The sequence below is a fragment of the Cynocephalus volans genome, chromosome 11, assembly GCF_027409185.1.
Source record: "Cynocephalus volans isolate mCynVol1 chromosome 11, mCynVol1.pri, whole genome shotgun sequence".
Taxonomy (NCBI): Eukaryota; Metazoa; Chordata; class Mammalia; order Dermoptera; family Cynocephalidae; genus Cynocephalus; species Cynocephalus volans.
The window spans coordinates 113028788-113047983 of NC_084470.1; the positions used below are offsets into that span (position 1 = coordinate 113028788).

A 19196-nucleotide genomic window follows, 5' to 3' on the forward strand; every position below is an offset into this window, starting at 1 on the left:
AGAATTAAAAGTATAAGGACTATGACTCATAAAATAGCAAACATAAACAAATAGAAGTTATAAAAAAAGAACCAAATGAAGCAAGATTCATAACAGCTAAAAGTGGAGATGATCCAAATGCCCATCAACAAATTTATAAATAAACAAATGTGCGATATTCATATCCATTCAATGGATATCATTAAGCCATCATAAGAAATGAACTACTGACCCATGCTACAATATCGATGGACCTTAGAAACATGAGCTATGTCAAAGAAGCCAGACACAAAAGACCAAATATTTTATGATTTCATTCATGCAAAATGCCAAGAACAAGCAAATTCATGAAAAGAGAAGTAGATTAAGGGTTGTCAGGGGCTGAAGCAATGTGGAAGGAGAAGTGCTAATGAGTGTGGGATCTCTTTATGGAGTGATAAAAATGTTCTGGGATTAGACAGCGGTGATGGTTGTATTACTTTGTGAATACAAAAGAGACAGAATTATATACTTAAAAAAGTCAAATTTATGTCATGTGAATTATATCTCAATTTTAAGAAAGGATGGAAATTCTGGAGTTGAAAAGTACAGGAACAAAATTAAACATTCATAAGAGAAGTTCAAAAACAGGTTTAAGAAGGAAGAATGGGATTTCCAGGAAGATGATGGAATAGAGGTGCCCAGAGTACATTCCACCCACAGAAGAAGATCGAAATGGGCCCACTGCCAGCACCATTGCAATAACCAGAGCCATTTTACAGTCCCAAAAAGTCATCCACTGCAGAGCAGCTCCCTGCAGATGGCCCAACACTGCAGCTGCACACACCACAGACCCATGGGAAGCTGCTGCAGCCATTGCCGCCATGCAGGAACCCCACTGCTAACACAGACGTGAAGGAGGCTACTGAAACTGCCATCACCATTGCTGCCACCATGCAGGAACCCCACTGATGCTGTGGACACTGCAGACATGAAAGAGGTTACTACCATCACCACTGTGCAGGAACCCTGTTACCACCATAGACATCACTGTTGCCACCAGCACCATGCAGGAAACCCACTGCCACTGCCACCACACAGAAACCCCACTGCTGCTGCAGACACCACAGACGTGTTAGAGGTCACTGCAGCTGCCGTTGCTGCTAGGCGGTAACCCTGCTGCTGCCGCAGACACCACAAACAAGCAGGAGGCCATTGCAGCCACTGTTGCCACCATGCAGGAAATCCACTGCTGCTGCAGACACCACAGCTGCACAGGTGGCCGCTGTGGAAACTGCAGCTGAGAAGACTGCCATTGTGTCAGCAACTGCCTCAGTCACCCTCACCACCAGGGCCACTGGACAGCAACCATTGGCTTGTGAGCAGCCAGCTGCTGCTGAAGCCAATGCTATCATGAGGGCAGCCTGCCACAGCCACTGCTACCGAAAAAGTCAACCTGCACCACAGCAGCAGCCACTACCACAACAGCAACCACTGACCACTCAACTGCATCAACACCAGGAGGGTTACCAGCAGATTCCACGAAAGGAGGTGAGCTAGCATAGAACTGTGACCCAGTGACCCAACCCACAGAGGAAGTTATATGTTGCCCCCTGCAATACTGTACCTGGAGGTGGGAGCTCCATGGGAAGCCCACATAACAGCCTTGATCTGGGAAGAGACACATGGAACACCCGGAGAGTGCAGAGAGACCCATCATAGCCAAAGAGAGTAAAGAAGAAAATTGCTAGTGCACATATCAGGGTCACAGGATGCAAGCAGGGGTGACAACAAGCCTACCCAGGGTCACCCGCCCCAACCAAAGAATGACAGTGCACCCAGGCACCTCTCATAAGAACTCAAAATCTCACCCATGTGCTCAACAAACCACTAGTGTCACTAACCTCAGCAAGGAATCAATAAATGCCCCAGTGCCTAGGTCACAGAAGCACTCACACACAACTCCAACAATGAATATGGACAAAGTACCCACACAGAGACAACACCACTGCATCTACCAGGAGCTAGTACTAAAACATCATACTCTACAGTCAATATAAAACACATCTACAGTAGGAAGTTGCTCTCCTCAAAGCCCACTCCAGAGTAACAGAAGATGTAACTGCTCTACCAGAAGACCCACATCAACACAGACGTAATAGAAACGTAAAGAAACAACAAACAAACAAAAAATGAGCCCACCAAAGTAATACAATAACTCTCAAGTACCAAATGCCATAGAGCAAGAAACCCTTGAAATGAATTCCAAGTAACAATCTTAAGGAAATTCAAAGAGATACAAGAAGACTCACATGACACATGAAAAGTACAAAACTATCCAGGATATAAAGGAGGAAATTAACAAGAGATGAATACTTTAAAACAGAATGTAGCAGAACTCCTGGAACTGAAGGAGTCATTCAACAAGATAAAAAGCACAACAGAGAGGTTAAGCAACAGGATAGAGCAAGCAGAGAATTTATGATCTGGGAGACAGTCTTTTCAAAACAACTCAGGCAGACAAAAAAAAAAAGAGAAAAGAATTTAAAAATGAAGAAAACCAAAGAGAGCTAGCAGACAACCTTAAGTGTACAAACATCTGAATCACAGGTGTTAATGAAGGGGAACAGAATGGAATAGGAATTGAAAACATATTCAACAAAACAATAGCGCAGAACTTCCAAGGTATGGGAAGAGACACGGACCTTCAGATTCAGGAGGCTCAAAGATCCCCAAACAGATTCAATCCAAAAAGGTCCTCTCTAAGACACATTATAGTCAAACCGGCAAAACTCAAAAACAGAGAATCCTAAAAACAGCAAAGAAAAGCATCAAGTCACCAATGAGGGAATCCCCATCAGACTAACAGCAGACTTCTCACCAGACCCTCTACACACCAGAAGACAATGGGATGATATCTTCAAAATACTAAAAGAAAAACTGCCAGCCAAGAATATTATATATAGCAAGGCTATGCTTCAGAAATAAAGGGGAAATAGTATATTTCCCAGACAAAAACTATGGGAATTCACCACCACACAACCAGCCTACAGGAAATCTTCAAGGGACTCCTGCACCTGGAATCCAAAAACAAAAATCACTATCATGAATAAACAAGAAAGCACAAACCCCACTAGAAAAACAAAAGCACAAATGTGAAAGAGAAAGAAACTATATCTCACCACCTCAAAAACCAACAAACACAGAAGACAAACAATAAAAGGGGAAGAAGGGAACAAATTATATTTAAAATATCCAAATGAAAATCAATAAAATGCCAGGAGTAAGATAACACCTTTCAGTAACAACCCTAAATATAAATGGATTAAATTCCTCACTCAAAAGACAGACTGGCCAACAGCATTAATAAGCTAGACCCAACTATATGCTGTCTACAAGAGACTGACCTCACCTGTAAAGACACACACAGACTCACAGTGAAGAGATGGAAAAAGATATATCACAAGGAGAAATCAAAAATGAACAGGAATAGATATTCTTGTATTGGATAAAATAGACTTTGAACCAAAAACCATAAAGAGAGACAAGGAAGGCATTATATATAATGATAAAGGTATCTCTATCCAGCAAGAAGACATAACAATCATAAATATATATGCACCCAACACCAGAGTACCCAGATATATAAAACACACACTATTAGACCTAAAGAAAGAGACAGGCCCAAATACAATAATAGTTGTGGATCTGAACATTCTTCTTTCAACATTGGAGAGATCATCTAGGCAACAAATTGATAAACATAGGATTTCAACCACACTTAAGACCAATTGCACTTGGCAGATATCTACAGAACATTTCACCCAAAAACCACAGAATGTACATTCTTCTCATCAGCACATAGAACATTTTCCAGGACAGACCACATATTAGGTCACAAATCAAGTCTCAATGAATTTTAAAAAGTTGAAGTCATTTCAAGTATCTTTTCAGACCATAACAGATTAAAACTAGAAATTAATAATAAATGAAACTGGATACTGTAAAAACACATGGAAATTGAACAACATGCTCCTAAACAAGTTATGTGCCCAAGAAGAAATTAAATAGGAAATCAACAAATTTCTGAAAACTAATGAAAATAAAGACACATCATACAAAAACCTGTAGGATACTGCAATAGCAGTACTAAGAGGGAGGTATAGTGCAATAAGCAATTATATCAAAAGAATAGAAAAATTTCAAATAAACAACCTAACACTACACCTCAAAGAACTAGAAAAACAAGAACAATCCAATCTCAAAACTAGTAGATGGAAAAATATAATTAAGAACAGAGCAGAACTAAATCAAATAGAGACCCAAAAAATGATTCAAAAGATCAATGAAACATTGTTTTTTGAGAAGATAAACAAAATAGAAAACCATTACCTAGGCTAACTATAAAAAGAAGAGAGACCCAAATAACAAAAATCAGAAGTGAAAAAGGAGACATTACAACTAAGACCACAGAAATACAAAGGATCATTAGAGACTATGATAAAAAACTATATGCCAAAAATTTGAAAACCTGGAAGAAATAGATAAATTTCTGGATACATACGGACTACCAAGACTGAACAAAAAGGAAATCGGAACCTGAACAGACCAATAACAAGCAATGACACTGAAAAAAGAAAAGAATAGGACTGGATGGCTTTACTGCTGAATTCTACCAAACCTTTAAAAAGAAATTCATACCAGTTCTCTTCAAACTATTCCAAAAAATTGAAAGAGTACATTCTCCCAAACTCATTCTACAAGGCCAGCATCACCTTGATATCAAAACCAGACAAAGATACAACAGAAAAAGAAAACTACAGGCCAATATCTTTGATGAAGGTAGACACAAAGATCTCCAATAAATTATTAGTGAACAGAATACAGAAACACATCCAAAAAATTATACACCATAATCAAGTGAGGTTAATCCCAGGGAGGCAAGGATGGCTCCATAAACACAAGTCAATAAATGTAATACACCACATCAACAAAATCAAGGACAAAAAACTATATGATTATCTCAATATATGCAGAAAAAGCACTTAACAAAATTCAACATCCCTTCATGATACAGACTCAGCAAATTAGGTACAGAAGGAAAGTATCTCAACACAATAAAAGCCATATACAATAAAACCAACACCAATATCATCCTTAAGAACGGGAACAGGACAATGATGCCCACTCTCATCATTTCTATTTAACATAGTATTGGAAATACTAGCCACAGCAAACAGGCAAGAGAAAGAAATAAATGGCATCCAGATTAGAAAAGACAAAGTCAAATTTTCCCTGTTTGCAGATGACATGATCCTACATATAGAGAAACCTAAAGACTCTCCAAAAAAAACTCTTAGAGTTGATAAATGATATCAGTAAAATTGCAGGATATAAAATCATCACACAAAAATCAGTAGCGTTTTTATACTCCAACAATAAACTGGCAGAAAAAGAAATCAAGAAAGCTAGCCCTAAATAAATACACAAGACACCAAAAAAATAAAATATCTAGGAATAAACTTACCCAAGAAGGCAAAAGATCTCTACAACAGAACTACAAATCATGTTGAAAGAAATTAAAGAGGACACAAAAAGATGGAAAGACATTCCATGCTCTTAGATTAGAAGAATTAACATTGTGAAAATGTCCATACTACCCAAGTGATCTAGAGATTCAACATAATCCCCATCAAAATACCAATGACATTCTTCACAGAAATAGAAAAAAAAAAACAATCCTAACATTCATAGGGAATAATGAAAGACCCCGAATAACCAACGCAATCCTGAGCAAAAAATAATATAAATAAAGCCAGAGGAAAAACCCTACCAAATTATACTACAAACCTACAGTAACCAAAACAGCATGGTACTGGCATAAAAACAGACACTCGGACCAATGGAACAGAATACAGAACCCAGAGGTCAACCCATATATTTACAGCCAACTAATCTTTGACAAAGGTACCAAGAACATACATTGGTGAAAAGATTGCCTCTTCAATAAACAGTGCTGGGAAAACAACATCCTTATATAGAAGAATGAAACTAGACCTGTACCTGTCATCATATACCAAAATCAACACAAAATGGATTAAAGACTTAAAAATAAGACTTGAAACTATAATACTCCTAAAAGAAAACATAGGAGAAACACTTCAGGACTAGGACTGGGCAAAGAGTTTATGAATATGATCCCAAAAGCATAGACAACCAAAGGAAAAATAAACAAATAGGATTATATCAAACTAAAAAGCTTCTGCGCATCAAAAGAAAACAATTAACAGAGCAAAAAGACAGCCTACAGAGAGGGAGAAAATATTTGCAAACTGTGCCTGTGACAAAAGATTAATAACCAGAATATACAAAGAACTCAAACAACTTAACAGTAAAAAAAACAAATAACCCATTAAAGAAATGGGCAAAGGAGCTGAATAGGCATTTCTCAAAGGAAGATAAACAAATGGCCAGCAGACGCATGACAAAATGCTGAACATAAGTCAGCATCAGAGAAATGTATATCAAAACCACACTGAGAGATCATCTCACATCAGTTAGACTGGCTGTTATCTTAAAGACAGAGAATAACAAATGCTGGTGAGGATACAGAGAAAGGGGAACTTTCCTACACTGTTTTGGGGACTCTGAATTGGTGCAGTCATTATGGACAATGCCACAAGGTTCCTCAAACAACTACAGATAGAACTGCCATACAACCCAGCAATTCCACCGCTGGTGTATACTCAAAATAATGGAAAACATTATGTCAAAGGGATATCTGCACTCCCATGTTTATTACAGCTCTATTTACATAGTCAATAGTTAGAACAAATCTAAATCTCCATCACTGGATGACTAGATAAGGAAAATATGGTATATTTATATAATTGAATACTACTCTGCTATAAAAAAAAAAAGAATAAAATTCTGCCATTCTAAGATGGACTTAGAGAAAACCATGTTAAGTGAGATAAGCCAGGCACAGAAGGAGAAATAACACATGTCCACACTCATAAGTGGGAGCTAAAATATAAAGAAATAAACAAAAATAAAGATACAAAATCACAATAATATGTTGAACTTTCAAAAGTAGAGAGCAAAACTGAAGTTAACAAGTGTGGGATGGGGGAGAAAGGGCAAAAGGGAGGAATTGGTAAAGGGCCATGAAAAACAATTACATTGTATAATGATGAATATACTAATTATCCTGATTTGAGTATCATATATTGCACACAGGTATTGATATTCAACTCTAGACTCCACAGATATGTACAATCATGTTTCAATAAAATTTTTAAAAAGAGGAAGAATCAATGAACCTTAAGATCAATAGAAACTATGCAATATAAAAATCACAGAAAAAAGATCGAATAAAAATAAACAGAACCAGGGCCAACCCCATGGCTCACTCGGAAGAGGGCGGCGCTGGGAGCGCAGCAGCGCTCCCGCCGCGGGTTTGGATCCTATATGGGGATGGCCAGTGTGTTCACTGGAGCAGGCGACAACAAGCCAAGGGTTGCGATCCCCTTACTGGTCACAAAAAAGAAAAATAAAAAAATAATAAATGAACAGAACCAGAGAGACCTGTGGGACAACAGCAGTATATCAATCTATGTGTAATGGAAATACCAGGGAAGGGGTGGGGAGGCAGAAAAAAATATTTGAAAAAACAAGGGCAGGAAACTTTCAAAATTTGACCAAAAACATTAGTCCAAATACACAAAGAGATAAAGAAACTCCAAATAGGATAAACACAAAGGAAACAACACCTAGACACAAGAGTTCACATTGTTGAAAGACAAAGGTAAAATTTTAAAAGGAACAATAGGAAAAGATTTATACAATGGAACTAAAGTACAATTAACAGCAGACTTCTTATCAAAAACAATCCAGGACAGAAGGCAGTAGAATGATATGTTCAAATGGCTAAAAGAAAAACTGTCAATCAATTATTCTATATATCAAGCAAAACTAATCCGAAAAGAACGAAGGAAAAATTAAAACATTTCCAGACAAAAGAGAAAATCTGTTGCTAGCAAATGTAACTTACCAAAAAATAAAGGAGGAAGAAAAATATATATTTACATATGCATATACTGCAATGGTTTGAGTGTTTGTCCCCTCTGAAACTCATGTTGAAACTTAATCCTCAACATAATGGTATTAAGAGGCGAGGCCTTTAAGAGTTGACTGAACTATGAGGGCTGTGCCCTCATTAATGAATTAATCAATCCACTTAGGATCAATGGTTTAATAGATTACTGAGTTATCATGGGACTGAGTTAGTTATCACGAGAGTGGGTCTGTTATAAAAGCCAATTTTGTGCTCTCTTGTGCAACCTTACATCATGTGATGCCCTATACCACCTCAGAACTCTAAATAGAGTTCTTGCCAACAAGAAGGCCATCACAAGAAGCAACCAGATGTGGTTGCCCAATCTTGAACTTCCCAGACTCCAGAACCATGAGCCCAAATAAACCTCTTTTCTTTATAAATTACCAAGTCTCACATATTCTATTATAGTAACAGAAAATGGACTAAGACATACATATACAGGAAAATTCTTCAAGCTGAAAGAAATGATAACATGATAATTCAAATCAACCTGAACAGAGAACACCAAAAAAGGTAAAAATGAAGATAAATGTAAAAAACTATATAAACACATTTTTTTCTCTTTCCCCTCCAAACTTCTTTAAAAGACATCAGATTGAATAACAATGACCATTACACTGTATTGCGGGGTTTATAAAATATTTAAGTTAAATTATATGAGGGTACTTCAAAAAGTTCATGGAAAGATTCATATTATCTTTCAATTCTATTTTTTCATGAACTTTTTGTATATTTTACTAGAATTAAGTTAGTATTAATCTCAAGTAAACTCATAAATTAAGATTTGTATCTTAATCCCTAGAGCAACCACTAAGAATACATCTCAAAAAAATACATAGGAAAAGGAATTACAATGGTACAATAAACAATATCTAACATAAAAGATGGCATAAAGCAAAATCAAAACAAAAAATATAAGACATACAACAAATAGCAAAATGGAAGACAAAAATTCAATTATACCACGATTACTTTAAATATAAAAGGAGTAAATACTCCAAACAATAGCAATTTTCAAACTGGATAAAAAAATGAGATCAAACTATATAGCGCATATTAGAGATAAACTTTAGATTCAATGACACAAATAGACTGAAAGCAAAAGAATGAAAAAAAGGATACCAAAATAGAGTTTCACACAAGAAATATTACTAGAGACAGACGAAAATTTTATAAGGCTAGGGCTAAAAAAAGCAATTCACCAGAAAGATATAAATAACCATTATAAATTTATATGCACATGACAACAGAGCCCTAAAATATATAAAGTAAAAATTAACTGAACTGCAATGCAAAATAGCTGAGGATGCCAATACCTCAGTGTCAATAACTGAAAAAACAAACAGATAGAAACTCAGCACTGAACAATACTATCAACCAACTTGAGCTAATTGACATTTATATAAAACTCTAACTGAGAACAGAATAGATATTCCTTTCAAGTACACATTGAACATTCTCCAGGAAATATCATATGCTAGGGAAAAAATTAAGTCTCAATAAACTTAAAAGGATTGAAATCATACAAAATTTGTTCTCTAACCATAAGAAAACAAAATTAGAAATCAACAACATATGAAAGTTTAGAAAATCCACAAATATTTGGAAAATAAAGACACATTTCTAAATAACCAGTGGGTCAACAGAGAAATCACAAAATAAATCAGAAAATACAATGAACTCAATAAAAATAAAAAAACATAAAAATTTATGGGATGAGGCTAAGGTAGTGCAGAGAGGGAAATCTATAGCTGTAAAAGTCTATATATTAAAAGAATGGTCTCAAATTAAAAACTTAAACTTCTACTTTAAGAAATTAAATAAAGACTTTGATAAAGAAGAAAGTAAATCCAAAGCTATCAAAAGGAAGGAAATAAAGTTTAGAGCAGAAATTAATGAAATGAAATAGAAATAGAAAAATAGAGAAAAATCAATGAAACCAAAAGTTGGTCCTTTGAAAAGGTCAACAAAAGTATTGGATTTTTAGCTAGACTGACCAAGAAAAAAATAAACAAGACATGAATTACCAAAATCACAAGTGAAAAAGGAGAAATCACTAACATCCCTATGAAAATTAAAAACATTATAAAGGAATACTTTGAACAACTTTAGGCCAACAAATTATACAATTTAGATGAGAATTCCTAGGAAGACACAAGTTACCGAAGCCTACTCAAGAAAGAGAAAATCAGAACTGATCTATAACAAGTAAATTAAATGAATTAGAATTAAAAATCTTTCTACATCAATTCCACTCCTAATATATAAATAATTCTTTTCTTGTTTAAGCTAATGATGAGCTTTTTGTTTTTGTTTTTGTTTTTTGCTTGCAGCTAAACAACCCTCAAAGACCACATTTTCTTATCTCTACTTAAAAAGACTGAATACCACTATTGTGATATTTCTAAATCAGTATCCCACTCCTGCTTAAGATAGTTCCAAGATATTTTCCAACATTAGCCTGACCTCTCTCAAACCGTCCAATCTTTCACAAACTAAAATCGAGTGTCTCATTTCACAAAGTCTAAAAACAAGTGTCTTCCAGCAGCAATTACAATCAGGAATTCCCAGATCCAAAAAAAAATAGAAAAAGCAGGTAACTTTTATTTAAATTATTTAAAGTTCACAAACTGACTTCCATAATCCTGAGACTAATTTTTTTAGCCCTGTAGCATGTGTTAATTTGCATGACTGTCTTCCACAATTTCTATAGAGCAATATTCTTGCTTAATAACACAGATGCTTTTGTATGGACCTGTTGTGATTTATATCCCTAAGAAAAGTCTGCCACTGAAAGACACCTCAGAGAGTGAATAACTAATGGAGTTTCATGATATCTAATTTTTTAAATGTATTTCAGTTACAAAAAAGTGAATCAGATAATCTCTAAGCCCTTAGCATCAATTTCTAAACATCTATAAACCAAAAATAGTAAACATTTCTATACTAAAAATAAAAGATATGCTATAGACATTGTTACTTAGCTATTAACTCCTACTTTTATGGTGAATGATAAAATTCAAATATTAATGACATTTTATATTTCACTTTACTACAAATTAGAAAACAAAAGTATTTAATAAGATATAAAATATTCCAGAAAGACTACCAAACCTTGAAAAAATCTTCAAGCTGTTTACTGTTGTAAAGAGCAGGAATATTGGCAGAGAACTGTAGCAGGTCTTCAGCACACTGTCTTCTCTCTTCAATAACAGTTTCATCAAATCGCCCTAGAATTAAATAAGAATCAACATTTAAGAAAAGAATGCTCAAACAATGGTTTATGATAGTTTTCCGTCCAGAAACTAGAAAGCAGGAGTGGGCCTATCACTGCCTATCTGCTGTGCTTATTATGTGAACTTCTGAAGTCAAATCTGATCTCTACAGTTAGAATCAGCAGCACTCTCACTAGAAAAGAAAATAATGTTCCTGATAAAACAAGAAACAGAGGCATCAACTCATAAATAAATGGTGCATTCATAATCTAGGACCTGTCAATGTAAGAAACTTACCATTTAAGAAGCTGGTGATTTGAAACTAAATTTGAGGGGCCGAGCCCGTGACGCACTCGGAAGAGTGCAGCGCTGGGAGCGTGGCAACGCTCCCACCGCGAGTTCGGATCCTATATGGGAAAGGCTGGTGCACTCACTAGCTGAGTGCCGGTCACGAGAAAGACAAATAAATAAATAAATAAATAAAAATAAAATTTGTTTAAAAAAAAAAAAAGAAAAGAAACTAAATTTGAAAAGATAATTTTAATGAACTCAAATGGTTTTTTTTATACTAATTTAATACTGTAACTACTCATAATTTTCACTTTTCTACTCTTTTTGATTTATAAAGGGGTTGACGAGAGGAAATTATGAGAACATCTGTATTATCAGTAGGGTCAAAAACCTCAGCTTGAAGCAAAAAGCTTTTATGCTAAATTCCATGTATGATGATATCAGCCTACATGACAGCATGCTTGTGAGAAAAAAAGAGAACACACGTAGCACCAGTGAGTTATGCATTACAAGTTGACCGAAAGGTGGTTTTCATAGAATTTTTTTAATGATATATACAATTTGAATGTTGATAAGACATTTTCAAATATGATCATTTTGTACTAAGATTAGATTACTAGTTGACATTTGTCACATGCCATGTATCATACTGATTGCAACAGAGGTTTAAAAAATACGAAATCAGAAGAGTAGTATTATCACATACTTAAAAGATTTTAAGTGGCTTTACAAAGTGTTAACAGAAAACTGAGGCACAAAGAGATTCCGAGTTACGTAACCCAAGGCAAGAATTGGAAACTGAACCACTAAAATACCCTCCACTCAATGTGTCTCATGCTTATGGCGAAGTGTCTATTTTGTGATAACTAAAAGAAGGTTTTGGCGTTAGGCCTGGGTTCAATCACAGATTATCACAGTGTTTTTGAATCTTTAAGTGCTGTCATAGTGACTAGCATACAGAACACACTAGCAAACTTTTATTGACTGTGTGAGTGAAAAATGATAAACTTTCTAAAAAGAGAACTCTCTTACACTGGAACATTCTAACAGGAAATCTTAACACTGAGTCCATAAACAACCCCCTAAGCCATGGTACATCGATGGGTTTCAGAGACAACAATCCTACAGAGTTCCATGGATATACACACAGTTATGTATTTCTATTGAAAGCGCCTATAACTTTTATCAACATCCTCAAAGAGCCATGGCCTAGTAAAGGTTATCAGGCAAGTAGCAATCAATTAGAGAATTCCTAACATCCAGTATACTTCTTTTTATATTCTATGGAATAGGCTACCTGTAGCTATCCAAGTATCTGTTCTCGCTTTCTTCCTTAGTAAGGCAATCCCCAATTTTTAACTGGGTACATGGTAGCCCAGAAAAAAGGCTATAATTGCCACCTTGCCTTACAGTTAAGTGTGGACATAGACTAAGTTTTGGCCAATAAGACATAAACAAAAGATAAAATGTGGCTTTCCAGAAATCTCTGGAAAAGACAACTGATAGATACTCTCTCCCCACTTTTTTTATTTGTCACTTCTCCCTTCTAGGAAGGACCATGAAGTGGAAAGGTTAAAAATGACACAGCAACAAGTGAGAAGCTTGTATTCCTGATCACTGAGGAGTTGCCATGCCCAAGGCTACCTCCAGATCACTTGCCATGAGAAAAAAATTGACTTCTATACTGCTTTAAGTTTGTCACAAACCTAATATAATCCATTATGCTACATCTATTTTCTATGAGTTCTCAGTCATATACAACAATTAAACTAAATTCTCTCAATGACAATAGCACATCTAAAATGACACTGTTAGAGTACCTATCAATAATATTATCTGGAAAAAAACTTCCAAGAGCTCCAACAGGTAGAGCAAATTCTCTGGATGAAAACAATGTAAATTATTCAATCTTGGGAAAAATCAACTGGCCAAACAAGTTCAATGCTCATTATTCCTTCTTTTGGCTAAATAAAGGATGAACCTGTGCTTATGACTACAGTACAACATAATTCTTTCAAACAGAAATTACGTTCCAGTACCTGTGAGTTAATATTAGTCATTTTGTAAATATCTATACAGTCGTCCCTCGGTATCCATGGAGGATTGGTTCCAGGGCCCCTAACAGATACCAAAATCTGTAGATGCTCAAGTCTCTGACAGTATTTGCATATAACCTACACATCTTCCCATACACTTAAAATCATCTTTGGATTATTTATAATACCTAAAACAATATAATTGTTAGGTAAACTATTATACTGTATTGTTTAGGAAATAATGACAAGGAAAAAAAGTTAGTACATGTTCAGTACAGATAAAATTTTTTTTTTTCCAATTATTTTAGATATATGATTGGTTGAATCTATGGATGCGGAACCCCTGGAAACAGAGGGCCAGGTGTAATCTTAGAAAAGAAACCTGGAAGATGCACATGTTATATTATGCTTCGACCCACAAGACCACCTGGTATCATCTTTACATGCATTAACTACTTGTTAAGAAATTTTAGTGGAAGACTTCCAAATATTTAATGGTACCCTAAAAAGATCTTATTTTTATCTGAAACAAAAGTGTAAAAATTGGGGGCCTTTAATCACCCCACCTCATTCCCCCATTAAGCTTGACTAAAATGCTTAAGCACTGGAATAAATATGTCAAAAGTACATCTTTGTTGTACTTCTACTGCTCTATATATTTCTATTCCACTAACTTGGACAAGCAGAGATGAATTAACACATTTTTTCAGAATGGAGCACAACCAACAATAAAGGTTTATGCATTAAAGGGTTCAGTTACATTGAATTCTATCATCAGAACAAATACAATGAAAGAGCAAGCTCACTTCTTTGTTCCTAAGATATTTAAGAAGCACAACAACAACAACAAAATAGTATTGGTAGCATAAACAAAGAGACGCAGATAAATCTTAATGCAATCACTACCAGCCTAATGCATATAACAAAGCCATCTAATTTTTTAATTTTTTAAAAAATAGCAAGATTCAATATTCATCCTAATGGCAGACAACACCCTTGTGACTATTCTCTAGTTGTTTACCCTTTAATATAATCAAAATTCCACTTGAAAGGAAGGAACTACATGAAAAATCATAAACAGGTGCTTCTTTTACTGCTGCTTTAAATTGCTATTCATGGTGCCAATGTTTATTTTCCTATAAACAAAGCAGAAAAATTATAAAAGTAAAAAACGCAAAACAAATTTTTCCTAAGAAGGTTTATTGTGCAATATTATACATGACGTATATTTTGCACATGTGTGCGTGTATATATATTAGTATATATAAGCTACTCCCCCAACCCCAATTATCCAACAATGATCTGTTTACTAAAAGCTGTGGAGAGAAAAATTAAATTCAAACATTCTAACTAAGGTGGTTAATCACTAAAAATAACCAGAAAGCCTCTCTTTGATTTATAAGCTGTCTTCAGGATTTTCTCTTATTTTTTTTTATTATTCACAACTCCTAGAGAGCAGAGTTTATAACTTTTTAAACATGCATATCTCAATGAACAAAAACTAGATATACAGAACTAAAACTTATCCTTGACCAGTACAAAACTAGCCAGATGCTGATGACTCTTAACTATATCAAAAATTCATTCACCAAGTGAAAAGAGAGGCCAAGATTCTCAGGTGTGAATTCTCTCTAGCCACTCAGTTCCAGGAACAGATCACTATTTAAACAAGTTGGATTTATTCCTCCTTGCAACTAGGGAGAATACACACCATTGGGAACCCTAGGGTGTTTCACCCAGAGGGTATTAGAAAGAACTTACAGGACTTGGGCTTGTGTTAGGTGCTTTGGGGAAAGATTCAAGGAAGTGGGGCTTTACCCTGGATCAGATGCTGTCACGACATGGGGGTAATTCTATGATTCTATGAATTCTATCTAATTCTAAGAGTCTACGACTTTTCATAAATCTTACACAATAAGGTAGGAAGAACAAAGCAAGGCTAAGGCTGTGATTTATAAAGAAGCAGTAGTCACTCATGACAGCCAGAATTAAGATACGTTTGATCCTTTTTTTGACTTGAAAAATGCTTTTTTATCTGTGTTCGGACAAAATTACAGGTGGTCTTGTTTTTGTCTTGATCCAAGAACACAGAGTGACCTTGTCCCATGTTCTTGTTCTGTGAAACTATTAATGTTCAATAGGAGAACAATGCAGTCTAGCCGTGAATGCCAGGCCGACTCTAAGAAACACCAAGGTCGAACTGATATACAGTGCAAACCAGTTCTTTGCTGTCAGGAGCTGCTGTCTCTTTCTCACAGGAAATCATAGTTTGATGACAGATAATAACAAAACAAACAAAAAGCAATAATCTAATCATGAGAAAGCAATCAGATTCAGATTGTGAAACCTTCTACAAAACTGTCCCACACTCTTTAAAAGTGTCATTGGCATGAAAGATCAAAAAAATACATAAGGACTATTCTAGATTAAAGAAACAACTCAAGAAAGGTTTGCTTGTGGATCCAGAAAAGAGAAAAAAAAAAAGCTAAAAAGGAAATTTTTAGGGCAACTGGAGAAATTTGAACTATGGATTGCCTACATCATATTATTATTGTATCAGTGATAAATTTCATGGGTGTGATGTGGTATTATAGTCCTAGGAGAAATATGGTGAAATGTTACAATATCTGCAACTTATTCCCAAATGGCTCAGGAAAAAAACAAAAGATACACACTGACAGAAATACAGAAAATGTAGCAAAATGTTAACAAACAGTGAATTTGGGGGAAAAAGGTATATAGGTGTTCCCTACACTATTCATTTAATTTTTTTCTGTAAATTTGAAAACTACAAATTAAAAACTTGGAGAAAAGTAAAGTGAGTTAAGTTGAGATACAGTTAAGATGAGATACAGAACTGAGAGGAGAAAACGACTCACTCAGCCTAATGGAAACATGGAGAAATTCCTAGAAGAGAAATCATCTAAAAGTCTGAAAGGCTAACCAGAAATTTCGCAGTGGAGCAGTGCAAAACTAAAGAAGGAGACACTAGAGTATGACGTTAGAAGAACAGTAAACTAATTGAGCAACAGATAAGAGCTAATACTAGCAGGTATTGTCAAGCACTGAGCTACATACAAGTAACACAGACATAATCCTCAGAACAGTAAGGTATTATCCCTATCTTACCAATAAGAAAACTAGACTCAGATGTTAATTTGTATAAGGTCACACCACTAGTAAATAGTGGACAAAAGATTTGAGTCTAAATCTGTCTGATTGCAAAAGGCATGTACTAATACAACAGTAACTATATCTCCGATGGTTCAGAAGATTACAATAGGACTCCTTTGCAGCTAAGCTTTACTTACTAAAAATGTGAGAGGAGCTAAAAAGATAGATGATTAACCAACAATTCCCTCCACACAACCACAACTGTTGCCTGCAGGGTTCACTTATAGTTATCAAGTATTACAAATAGACTGTACTATTTATTGAAAGAAATAAATTGGCTACTTACTAAGATTAATAAGAAACTCTCATTCTATAATATGAAAAGATATGGAGAAAATTTGAAGATACCCTGTTAGCAACAGACAATAACAGTTAAGAACCTCAACCAATTTAAAAGCCACTCCCTCTCCCTCAGTGACAAGCTTACGGTTTAAGAAGCCAGGCTGTGTATCTTCTAGGATTAAAGTTAAAGATGTACATATATGCAATGAAATTCCACGATATAGACAGTACAAGGCTGAAAGTAAAAATATCTCTCCTTCCCCTCACTCAGAGGTTACATACACTGTACAAATGTATACAGGTATTTTTTTCACACAAACATACATATCTATTTACACACAGATGGGATCTTACTAAACATATTGCTGTGCAACATTTGTTTTCTTTAACTTAAAAATATATCTTAGACATCTTTCCACACCAGTTGTATTAGTCAGGGTTCCCCAGAGAGACAGAATCAATAGGATATGCTATATTTATATGAGAGGGATTTATTAGGGGAATTAGCTCACGTGGCTACGAAGAAAAGTCCCACGATAGGCCTTCTATAAACTGGATGCCGGTAGCGTGGCTCAGTCCAAGTCCAAAGGCCTCAGAACCAGGGAAGCTGATGGTGTCCTTGGTGTAAGTTCTGGAACCCAAAAGCTGAAGAGTCTCAAGCTCTGATGTCCACGGACAGGAAAGAAGAATGTGTCCCAGCTCCAGCGGATCAAGAGAGAGCTTCACCTCTTTCTTCTGTCTTTTGTTCTCTCTGGACCCCTAGTGGATTGGATGGTTCCCACCCACACCACTCAGACTCTCCTACTAATCTCTGCTGGAAACACCCTCATGGACACACCTGAAAAGATTGCTTTACCAAGTTTCTCAGCATTCCTTCATCTAACCAAGTTGACATCTAGAATTAACCTTCACACCAGTGTATCTCAAATTGCAGAATTCTATTAATTGGCTAAATTATATCACATCCATATAATCATATATTGAGAAACAATTTATTTTCAGCTTCCTTCTACTGAAAATAATGCTGCAATGAAGACACATATGTATGTATATGTATGTGTATCCATATATGTGTTTGTGGGTGGTTGTGGGTGTATGGGTGCATGGGTATGTGTGTGTTCTCAAAGTGTGATCCACATATTGCTGGGAGTTCTCCAAGGGCCTTCCAGGCAATCAGCAAGGTCAAAACTATTTTCATAATCATACTAAGACAGTAGTTGCATTTTTCACTACACTGACATTTACACTGATGGTCTAAAAGCAATGGCAGTAAAACTGGTGACCTCTTCACATGAATCAAGGCAATAGCACCCAACTATACTTACTAGTAGTTATTATATTCCTTACTGTCACTCTCTCATATTTAAAAAAAAGTTTTTAATGCCAGTGTCACTCAAGAATGTCCTTGACGAAACAGTAAAAATTATTAACTTTACTGAATCTCAACCCTTGAGAACATTTTTTTTTAATTCTGTGAAACAAAACAAACTATAACTATTCAGACTTGGATATGTGGCAGATATTTTCTCAAAAATAAACAAAGTCAGCCTAACACTTCAAAGAAAACAACAAATAGTACTACTGTCAGTGATAGAATTGAAGCTGTTAAGCAAGTCACTATGAGCTTTTCTGTGACGTTAACAATTTTTTGACATTGTATAATGAAATGGATCAACATTTGCAAGATTTGCATAACTCAGAGAACCAATATTTCTCAAATGATCAATGCATGATGTCACAAATTCATGTATAGGTAAAAGATCCAGTCAAATCTAATATAGACCAATGGATTTTAAAGTAACAAAGTACAAAAATTCACTGATAGGGTTTCATATTCCACAATGCAACTAGCCTTTAAGAAATTACCATTTTGTCAAGTTTAAAAATACCTTCAATTATCTGAAAAAAGTATTAAAATACTCCTCCCTTTATCAACTACATCATCTGTATGACCCTGAATTTTCTTCATAAACTTCAACCAAAACAACATATCACAACACATGGAATACAGAAACAGATATGAGAATCCAGCTGTCTTCCTTTAAGCTAAGCATTAGAGATTTGCAAAAACGTAAACTAACACTAACCTTCTATTTCTTTTTTGCTTTGGAAGAGTCATTC

General features: G+C 35.3%; 1 protein-coding gene across 3 annotated transcripts in view; it reads right to left on the minus strand.

The window, feature by feature from the left end:
- RPS6KC1 (ribosomal protein S6 kinase C1) overlaps positions 1–19196 on the minus strand; it is a 207038-nt gene that overhangs the window by 131122 nt on the left and 56720 nt on the right. For all 3 annotated transcript variants that reach the window (XM_063114826.1, XM_063114827.1, XM_063114824.1), the window contains one exon: positions 11192–11307. In XM_063114826.1, coding sequence (XP_062970896.1) covers positions 11192–11307 — 116 coding nt within the window. The remainder of the gene's footprint in view (positions 1–11191; positions 11308–19196) is intronic.